This window comes from Perissodus microlepis, chromosome 7 (assembly GCF_051167445.1).
Source record: "Perissodus microlepis isolate ML-2025 ecotype Zambia chromosome 7, ASM5116744v1, whole genome shotgun sequence".
NCBI classification, from domain to species: domain Eukaryota; kingdom Metazoa; phylum Chordata; class Actinopteri; order Cichliformes; family Cichlidae; genus Perissodus; species Perissodus microlepis.
This window is the reverse complement of record NC_140467.1, coordinates 21,830,560-21,841,223: the sequence shown is the minus strand read 5'-3', so window position 1 is coordinate 21,841,223 and position 10,664 is coordinate 21,830,560. Positions and strand designations below refer to the sequence as shown.

The following is a 10,664-nucleotide window of genomic DNA, read 5'->3' as shown; positions in this document are numbered from 1 at the left end:
ACAGGAATCTATGACTTGATGTGATGATGAACAGATATTCATTCGATATAATGGTGCTTTTATTAGAAGCGCTATGATGTTTTCATGAATGGCAGTGTAAGGAGTGCCCCCTGTGTCTGAAATGAACCGTTATGGCCAGCTCGTGATAAAGCTCATTATAAAGTGGTACACACTCACATACAAAATATTTCCATTACCAGCCAGGGACATTAAAAACACTCATACGATCATTTGGCGCCACCCAACGGCGAAACTATGTAACTACAACTCCCGAGCACTTCCGCTCCTCCAGCCAACAAGGAAGTTCACAACACTCCAGTCTTCGTCTGCGCCCTCTCCGCAAATCTGACACAATATCGTCGTTATTTCTGTGAGGGAGGTGACTGCTCACCTGTCGGTATGGCGATGTCAACCTTTCAGAAGGTGACCCTCGCGACGTGCCTCGTGCTGTGCGTCGCGTTGCTGCTTCCTAAAATGCTGTTATCCCGGGGGAGGAAGGATGCTGCCGAGCGGCCGGAGGGTACGTCGCATTTCACGGCTTTTCTTTACTGGTCAGGTTGCCTCTGCGGTTCATGTGGTTTATTTTATATATATATATATATATATATATATATATGGATGAGTATCTTAATTTATTAGATTTTTAAATTGTATTATACTATTTCTTTTGGTAGTATTTCAATCCAAAATATGTTCTGCATCATTTATGCATCACTTTAGTTGTAGTAGCATTTTCCTCCCTGGAGAGGGCGCCAAACACACACATGACACTATCTACCGTTATACGTGTATAATATACGAACTGCTTTGTATTTAAAGGGGTTATATTTGGAAAACAAAATATGACTCTGTTGGCACACCTGCACAGACATTAGATGAAGCCTAGCTCTTTACGCAAAGCCTGACTTATTTATTCAGTGAGCGCTGTGCTAGTCAAATAAAAAATGCATTACTTAAAAAAATCAGACAATAAAATGCCTTTCAACAGTAAGATTATTTCTGTGGCACTGACTCCCATTTGGCTCCTCACTGCAGGCTCAGGACGGTTCCCTCCAATGTTGCACCGTCAGACGGCTCCGGAGAGCAGAGGTCAGAGAGCCGCGGGGTCCGGAGCCTCCAGGGCCCACAACACAGAGGCCATAGGCAGAGGCAAGGGAGCAGGAACAGGGGCGGGAGCTGGAGGCAAATCCAACCTGGCAGGACAGATCATCCCTGTGTATGGCTTCGGGATCTTGCTCTACATCCTCTACATCCTCTTTAAGGTGAAGTACTAGCAGCTGGCGAGAAGAAACAGCATGAGATGTACCTAAAAGCTCTTTACTGAAGTAAAAACTAGCTTTCATGTAGCAGCTGTAATTAAACATCTCTCATCATTTACACTAAATTGCACAAGTCAAAGTATTTTAATGTCAAGTAAAAATGAAACCATAAAGAAGTGAAAAGTGTTCACAGTTTTTTCTGCAAAGGACTTATGTTGTTTGTTATAAAGCATGAAGTCAAACACACACTTCCCTGTGGGGTTGTGGGATTTGCTGTGTTGTTTCTTTAAGAGTTTTAATCCTGATTCTCTCTCTGCTAGATCACGTCTAAAGGGAGCAGCAAGCCAGCAGAGGGGAGGTTCCCTGCATCACGCTCAGAGAACCTCAAGAGAAAGATCAGTAAGTTTTACACACTCTCATTTAGCAACTTTTAATCACTTTCCCATCGTTTTTGCTTTTGTAACTAAGCTGCTAAATTAATCTAATGTTATTTTCTGATGGAAGCGCTGCAGGAGCCACATATTATCACTGTTGTGCTCATTATTGTCTGAAGAGCGCGTATAATGATCATTGTCATTTTATGTAGTGGTAATAAAGTTGAAGAAACACAATTTCCCCTTTTTTGGTTTGCAGTATCAACATCAAGGGAGCATTTCAGTCATTATTAAAGCTGTTTACATGCATTAAGTCACTCGCTCTCAGAAACCATTTGTGTTTATCTTTGGTTTGGTTATTAACCCAATAGGAAAAACCCCAAGGTTGTAAAAAAAGAAAATAATACAACTGTACATTGTTCAAATGATTCTGACTGCCTGTGCGTCAGTGCATTGATCTATATTGTCTGCATAATTTAAACGTACCGCAACCCTTTCTCCTGACTTTGTCCTTTCTTGGCCCTCCAGCTGATTTCCAGCTGGCCCAGCTGCAGGAGAAGCTGAGGGAGACAGAGCTGGTGATGGAGAAGATTGTTTCCAACGCCCACCACAGTCCTAACAGGTGACTGCACGCCTTTTACAGAGCGACATGAGAAGTTGATCACCAAGCAAGACACAACCCAGTACTTTGTGGAGAATCCCATGTTGGCAAGCACAGGAGTAAGATGTTTCTTGTTTACTTATTGGCCCCTCGGCGCACGGAAGTCGTTTTGTACCTTTAGCAGAAAAACAGCCCCAAAACATAATATTTCCACCTCCATGCTTGACAGTGGAGGGTCATACTCAGCATTTTTCTTCCTCCAAACCCAGCGTGTCGAGTTGATGCCAAAGAGCTCGATTTTGGGCTCATCTGACCACAGCTCTCCCTCCCAAGCCTCTCTGAAACCTTTGGATGTTCAGTGGTAAACTTAAGACGGGCCTGTGCTGGTGCCTTTCTCCTGTGTTTACTTCTCTCATTGCTGCATGTTCAGAGAGCTGGCTTTTAAATATATTCATTCAAAGCTTAAACTTTTCTGTTTTCCTGTGTGCAGGGTGAAGGGCGTGATGGCAGACCAGGAGGAGAGCCTCCTTCAGCAGTTGACGGAGATAACACAGATGATGCAGGAGGGTCAGCTGGTGGAGGGAATGGCTCCAGAGAAGAAGCCCCAGGATGAGTGGAAAGGTAAAAGATTATATTTTACCCACAGGAAAATGTTTTCTTATCAGATTTTTAGGAAAGAAAAAAAGTGACTTCATCATCTTCGCTCTCTCCTTGTTTCCTTTGAATGTGTTTCATTAACTGAATTCTTTCTGTTCCAGCTGTAAAAGAAAGTGATCCTCTTTGATTTCACACTTGTAACTGTTCATCACTTGGGTACAGGTTCATTTGCTGTCGATTACTTCCTCCACATCCTTTTTGGCTTGTCTTTGTGTTTTTGCCGAATTCACAGGTCGGCCTCTGTAGTTTTGCTTTTCAAGTATAAACTGTGATACTTACACAGCTGCGCTCTCTTAGCTGGTGCTGTTTTAAGATTCTTTCAGTTTAAGGGATTTTTCTGTCATCAGCCAGGCTGTTGATTGCATTTCATATACAGCGATGAAGTGCTATTCTTACCACATCTAAGCATAGCCACTTTTGGCTCTCTCGCTCTCTTTCTGAAAGTTGTGTTTAGTGGAGTGCAGCACTGTCCTAAGGAGACTGCCTATAAAGGGGAAATCATCCACTTATAAAAATGAATATTTTTTTAGGCAGTCACAGAACGCTGTGATTGCACCTCCTATCATGATGATTATTTTTGGTCAGCAAGCAAAAGGCAGTTTTTACCAAAGTAAAGAATAAAATGATCCAGCCAGAACACGAGCGATCTGTGTTTGGTTTTAAGTCCTTGCTGGTTTATTTCTTCTTCAGAACTTTCTGCACTTTGATATATCCATTTCCTGTGCTGTGGTTCTGAATTACTTTTTTGTTTTCATACTCAGTTCTCTGGTTTCTGGTCAGTGTTTAACTCCAGCTGCAGTCCCATTAAATCCAAAAAAAAAATGACTGAAGTGAAGTCAGGAGACCCACTGCTGTGTGTGTGTGTGTGTGTGTGTGTGTGGACAAAAGCCAGACTGATACTGGAGTTATAGGGCTGACGATTTTTAGAGTGAGAAACTCCAGACTCTAAATATCAGCAGTTTGTCTTTATAACTTAATGCAAACATACAAAATGAATCAGTGGTTGTTTTTCACTTTTCGGCCGCATGTGCTGCAGACAGCAGAGAGTATTTAAAACAATGGCGTAAAGTAATTAAAACATTTTGATCTTTTTTTGCTTTGATTAGCATTCAAATCATATTGATGTATATCTGACCCCAACAATATGTGAGTCAGGGTGAAGGACTGGAGCGATGACTTCCACCTAATAGTCTGTCCTTAGTTTATTTTAATACACTTGAAAGTGGAATTTCAGTAAATCATTTCGATGCATTTGCATGTGAAGAAGTTGCTAATTGCTCCTTTATTTCTTTGATTTTAGATTCTTTATTGACCAGAGCATCAAATTAACTGTCCATTTAACACACCCTTGGAGAGTTCTGCAACAATGAAAACAGTTGCTTAAGGTTGTGGTTTATGCACAAAAAGAACAAATTCAGACCAGACTTTTGTGTGATTTCCAAGTTTTTTTCAAAGTTCTCCCAAGCAACAAGGCACTGCTTATAATTATTTGCCTTTCTGTCAGTAAAGTCTCTCTTTCAGCAACTAACTTTACACTGCACAGGGATGAAGTGAAGCCAGCGATTCCCTGTATGTCGGAAAATGTTTCATAGGATTTCATATGATTTTACTAAATAGTTTTTTACTTTGCTTAAAATTAAGTTTTTACCTAAATTTCAGTTACAAAGTAAAGCTGCAATACTGAAGGCAAGGTAGACAGATAGAGATTATCCTGTGCTAACTGCTGTATTTTTGATCCACATTAACAGTCAAACAGACACACATTTCAAAACAATAGCGATCAGTAATGAGGGGATGCATTTCTGAAAACTTTCCACAGATTATCCAGAAGAGCCTCATCCATACTGGGAACATTCCCACTGCTGTTGTAAGGAGCACCACCAGAGTCCACAGACAGAGGCAGAGAGAACAGAAGGCGACGGGGCCGACCTGCTCGAAAACCTCCCTGCAGACGTCACAGGTGGAGACGTGGTAGAGGAAGCAGAAGATCTGAGCAAAAGAGCTGCGAGAGAATCTGATCTGACAGCAGCAAGTAGAGACGATGTAGGGTTAGAGAGCGATTTAGGGAAAACTGAGGAGGAGGACATGCACGAACACAGAAAGCAACTGGGTCAGATTGATCTGGGTGTCCCAGAGGAGGAACTGGTTGGAGTCCTGAAAGAGCTGGAGCTCACGCTGAGAATGACATCCGTATTGGAGCAGGAGAAGATTAAGGACCTGGCGCAACCAGTGGACTCGGAAACGGCCTGCAGCTTGGTCAGACGGAGAAACAAGAGGAGGAGAGCAAAGAAAGACACAAACTGACCAACGCGATTCAGATACAGTCAACTTGAGCCGGGGTCTGGTTTGTGAGGGCAGATGGGGTTTTTAGTCTGTTCTCATCAGATTGGAAGTAACATGAAAGCTGGTGATAGCATGACAGTTTCTCCAGCCTTGCTTAACTTTAAGTGAATACATGAGAAAAGATGTGAACAGGGCATATTTTATATCAGTAATGTCAGCTTGATCCAGTGGCTGAAAGGTTTATAAAACCCTCATTATCTAATACAGTATTACCCGTCTGCATGCATGAATTCATAATGTGCTTCCAGGATTTCTGGTGATGTGCTGAAAAGGTGGGCAGTATGCACACAAAACCGTTTGTTAGATCTGTCACGAAGGTCAGAAGGCATCAGTTTCTGTTCCTCCAAGGGGACCTAATGTTATTTTATCTGGTACTGGAAGATGAAGTATATGTAAAATTAAAGAAAAACAAAAAACAAGAGCAAGTAAGACTGAATCAGACCCCAAATGGGAATGCAAATTGTCTTAATACCTAGTGCACAATATTGGGATGTTTGTGCCTCTTCTCACTTTTGTCAGCAATGAAACACTACCATTAAAACTGCAGTCATTTTAAATTTTGTTTGACAGTTTTCCTACTGTGCTTTTGGATTCCTTTGTGTGAGCAAATGCAATAAATGACACTATTCTTAATTTAAGGAACAAAACTCAAGTTTTTAATTAGACAGGAGTTAGCCGAGTCCTCTTCTCCTCAGTGTTTAATATGAAGAAGTGTCTTCTAAACAAACCTACTGTGAGTAAAAGCACCTGAGAATGCACGTCAGTGATTAACATGTTGTGAAGATGTTTCACACACACTTTCCTGTATATTCTGGTCGTCGAATTATGCCGTTTAGTTTTATAGTATCTACTTTATGGCACTGAGTCAGACTCTTCGGTGATGCCTGCAATGTTAATCGAAGTATCGACACTCGCCGTGAGTCAGCTAATAATATGGAGAGCAGCAGAAGCAGCATTCAAAAACAAAAATGAGTTTATTACTTGTATCATGGTACAATTTAACCATACAAAAGCAACATCACATTGTTTGATGTTAGCAGAGAATATTTTTGATTAACAGTTTAGCAAGTGGCACATCACAACATCTTCCCCCCTCTAAATATTTCTCTTGACTTGCATTAAGTGTCACGTGGTTGTCTGGGATCTATGGGAAGCAGATCACTGTTTGGCGTGCTGCCTCAGTGCTCCATTGGCTCATCAGAGGCCTCTGCAGGAGCAGGTTCATCTGTGGGCTGGGCAACCTGAAACACAATTATTTTTTTCAGTTTTATTTTAGATAGTATACTATAATGGAGTGACATGGAAATGTTTCTCCGGAGCTGGACTGGATAAACCTTTGCAGTACCTTTCTTTGTGGCCTCTCCTCTAGCCCTTCCAGGAATGGGGCAACATCGTCATCGTCATAAATGGTGAACTCCATGTCTTTCCCAACAATGCCGATGGAAACATTCTGAAAGAAAAAGGGCACAGTGCTGAGAAACTGCCTCTGTGCTGCACAAGCTCGTGTCTCAATTAAGTCAAGACTTGTGCTAGCTGAGTGTGTAAGGTGGTGACGTATCAGGTGGGTGTGGAGGGAGCTGGGGTACCTTGGTAGTGAGGTCCTGCTCAGTAGGGAGGGTTTCTCTGAGAGCACGGAGGCCATGCTGGACCAGTTCATTCAGGATACCTGACAACAAAACCAACATATCAGTGTGACTATCCACGTTTATATTGTAAAACTGCATTGATGACTAAAATATTTCAACATGTCCCAAAATGCCTCAAGATGCTCATGGCCAAATTACATTAGTTATTTAACAATACAACAGGATAAGCATTCATTTGCTGTTTAAACTGCTTTAAATGTAAATGCTTGTGAAAAGGTTAAAAATTAAAAACTGGATCTTACAGTCGGAGAATTTATCCATGCATCTCTCCAGGTAGGTGCGTGCAGACTGGGAGCGCGCTCCGATGGACATGGCTTTACAGTCAAAGTAGTTTGCTGACGGGCAGGTCTGGAAGATGTGAGGTCCCATGTCCTGTTTGACACAAAACAAATAAATATCAACTGCACTGACTACTGACACCTTTATAGTCTTTCAGTTCCAGATAAAGCTATACATGCATAAATCCAGGCAGATATTTAACAAACAGCAGGCGTGAAACAAACTCACATCATAACCAGCAATAAGGAGTCCAACGCCGTAGGGCCTTCTTCCATATCTCTGTGTTGGGATTTGGGTTTCTGCAGTTTAAGTCAAGAATCGTACGATTCACTTTTTTTCTTTTAATCCTTGCATGAAGACAACCAGAAAACAGTCTAGTTTCTCTCACTCACACAGGAAAAACATGCTATAACATATATTAGTATGATTGATAACAGTAGAGAGGATACTGCTGCCAACAAGAGCGACAAGACGTGACGTTGGGAGGGGCCTGTCGAAGACAAATCTGGAGTCCAAGCACTCCTGACGCATGAAGTTACTGTGGGAGAGAAGGTGTAGGAATTGTATTTAAGAATATTATGTACTATAATCACGAGCGACTTACTCTGCACCATCAGTGTCACTGTTACCTACCAGAGCAGCCTGGCATCAGCAGTCAGTCCAGCAATGGAGATACCAATGTGGTTGTCGACATGGAGGATCTTCTTCTGGTGGGCCGCCAGTTCAGACTGGGCTCTCTGCAAGAGAAACATGACACATCAATTGTGCATTTTCAGTTATTGTGCTTTGACACCAATAACCTGCTGCAGATTTTCTTGGCTGTTGGACTTTAATATACTTTAATATACTTCCTATTATAAGAAACGGGCTTTTTTCCTCCCCTTTTCTATAAATAAGACAAGTAGGCAGGATGACACAAATTAAATCCTTTTAATATGTTTAGAGACACTCAGAAACATACTACTGACCCACAAAATATTCAGGAAAGAAGTATAATTGTGTAGATACTTGGTGATAGTGTGTTAAACAAATAAAATCCTACAGACTTGTTTTTCTGCATCAGGAACAACGCCTGTATAGTGACCAATTTTCTGGCATTTATCCAAGGCATAAAAGAAACTGCAATGTGGTAAGATCACCACCAAACACTGCATGACTGTACCTTTAGCGCCACCAGGACAGCATGCGTTCTGGATTTCAGCCCTACAGTTGCAGACCCTTGTTTCACAGCCTCCATGGCATACTCAATTTGATGAATACGCCCCTGTTCACAGATGGACAGGCTTATTTCACTCATCATGCTACCAAGTGTCAATGATGCACTTAGTCAGTGAAAGACATGACTTACCTGTGGGCTCCATACAGTCACATCGTTGTCGTACTGGTTGCGGAACTAAAATAAAAACAAAAACCAAGCAGTCACTTAAAAAACTAGTATTAAAACATCACACACAGGAGCTGAACTTACATAGTTGTCTTGCATTATCAGCAGTTTTCTTGGTAAGCTACTGTTTCTCAAGGACTGAAGACGGCAACTACAAACGAGACTGTCTGCAGGTTGGACTTTTCCAGAGCCAGGTTTTAAATTACCACCGTGATTAAATTATTTATAAACACGCATCTCTTTACTGGCTCGAAACACAAAACACCAAACTGACTTTAATACTGGATTAAGACCAGACAGCAGCATAAATACTGGGAACATGGTAAATGGCAATCATAAAATACTAAATGGATTTCAATTGTCCGTCAAGCCAAATAACAACAGACACGAAGAGCAGGTTAAAAAAAGGTTATGGGGATTTCTGCTTTTATCGCCTCATCAGCGTCACAATTAAAACGTTGGATTTTGTGTATTTCACTGTGTTTTTGTATCTGTATCTTTATCTGTCGTTTTTTTAAATTATTATTATTAACGTGTGGGGACAAGAATGATTTGCAATTGCTATGCAGTCATGTTCATACACCATGTCGCACTGCAACGCTCCCATCATACAATAGTTTGACCAGTTAGAATTTAATGACGGCTAACTGTCATTAGCTAAGTAACCTTTACAGAACATCACTAACATTTACTATAGGAGACTTGCGGAACCATCACAACCTTCGCAGTGATACATTTCTGCACAAAATAATTATTTCTCTTTTTCTAGCTTTTAAAGCCTAAAGGCCGGTGAAGTGGATTAAGGGAAAACGAAAGTAAGACGTTCTACTTCCATCGCTAGTTTCAATGATGCTAACTCAGCCTAGCTGCTGAGCGTTAGCCTTCCAATTCTTGATTCATCTAACAAATATTTAACTCATCATGTTTTAACAACATTTAATAGGAGCTAAATGAATATTTACTTAGGCAGACTACGCCGAGTATAAGTCACACGATGGCTGTTTCTTTGAACACTGTGCGGCTAACGCTAGCAGTGCAGTGTTTTGCTTACTCACAGTGCAGTCAAAAGTTAGCCAGCTAACGTTAGCATTGTGGGAGTAAGTGGACCCGCTTTCAGGATTTCTTGAGTAAATATTATACGTAAAAATATACCGTATCATTTATTCAGTCTTTGGATCTGATGTATAATATGAAACTGACCAAAAAATTATACATTTAATTCATACGCACCATCTCTGCTTAAGAAAGTGCCTCGTCCCCGCCGCCTGCGCAGTGATCCTCACTTGATTTATTTTCCTGACAGGACGTCAGGGAAACCAACAGAACCCCGATTTCAAATCAGTGATCACTGAGTGAACTTTTGGTTGGTGACATAACCCCCCCCAAAACAAACCAGTCCAATATCTTATTAAAAAACAAAAAACAAAAAAACAAAAACAAAAAACCAGCAAGCACAATAACAAAAATAATAAGTGCAAAATATAAATTACCCGACAACCCCCCCGGAACACTCACAAAATATCTAAAAAACAAAATTAATAAAATAGAAGTGTATTTTAAAACTTGCCTCTACAAATGCAAATATTATAAAATCAAATAAGACAAAATACAACAACCGTTTTAATTTGTTAAGATAAATCTAAAACTAATCAATTGCAATGTTTTTTTGTTTTTTTTAACTTAAATAATAAGAAGGGTCGTGAAAAGAGAACCCATTTGGATAGGAAAAAGTGAACTGAAAGCAGAAACTGAAACTGTGAAAACAAAAAACACAAGAGCTCTTTTTGGAATGAACTGATCTGTGCGAACTGATCTGTTAACCATCTTGGAGTGTGCATTTGTTTACTAACGAAAACCGTCTTTCTATATTCTTTTCTACGGAGCGAGCTCTTGGTTGCAGTGAGTGAGCATGAACACTAGGCGGCAGCAGTAAATTAGAAGAAGAAACCGAGGGGGACGCTGTCTTACTGCTGTCGCAGACTTGTTTCTCCATAAAATCCAAAAGAAAATATAAAATTGTCCTATAGACATAATAGTCGGTGCTTGTTTGATATCTTTACTTTCGTTTCTTTTTCTTCGCTAAAGGCACAATAAATTTAATGATGAAAACCCCTTACCAGC

The 10,664-nt window shown here is 40.7% G+C and overlaps 2 protein-coding genes across 2 annotated transcripts; one reads left to right on the top strand and one right to left on the bottom strand.

The window, feature by feature from the left end:
• Positions 1 to 275: 275 nt before the first annotated feature.
• On the top strand, positions 276 to 5,867 carry ric3b (RIC3 acetylcholine receptor chaperone b). The gene is made up of 6 exons (XM_084934163.1): positions 276 to 520; positions 1,036 to 1,262; positions 1,580 to 1,658; positions 2,162 to 2,255; positions 2,725 to 2,855; positions 4,711 to 5,867. Exons 1-6 carry the CDS (start codon positions 400 to 402, stop codon positions 5,193 to 5,195), a joined length of 1,137 nt encoding a protein of 378 aa, XP_084790289.1. The 5' UTR covers positions 276 to 399; the 3' UTR covers positions 5,196 to 5,867.
• Positions 5,868 to 6,189: 322 nt separating this feature from the next.
• Positions 6,190 to 9,876, bottom strand: psma1 (proteasome 20S subunit alpha 1). The gene is made up of 10 exons (XM_084934164.1): positions 9,774 to 9,876; positions 8,508 to 8,552; positions 8,322 to 8,423; positions 7,793 to 7,896; positions 7,609 to 7,697; positions 7,388 to 7,458; positions 7,123 to 7,252; positions 6,821 to 6,900; positions 6,580 to 6,684; positions 6,190 to 6,475 (listed from the first exon to the last, which is right to left on the bottom strand). The coding sequence occupies exons 1-10, from the start codon at positions 9,774 to 9,776 to the stop codon at positions 6,413 to 6,415; spliced, it is 792 nt and encodes a 263-aa protein (XP_084790290.1). The 5' UTR covers positions 9,777 to 9,876; the 3' UTR covers positions 6,190 to 6,412.
• Between the last annotated feature and the right edge of the window lie 788 nt (positions 9,877 to 10,664).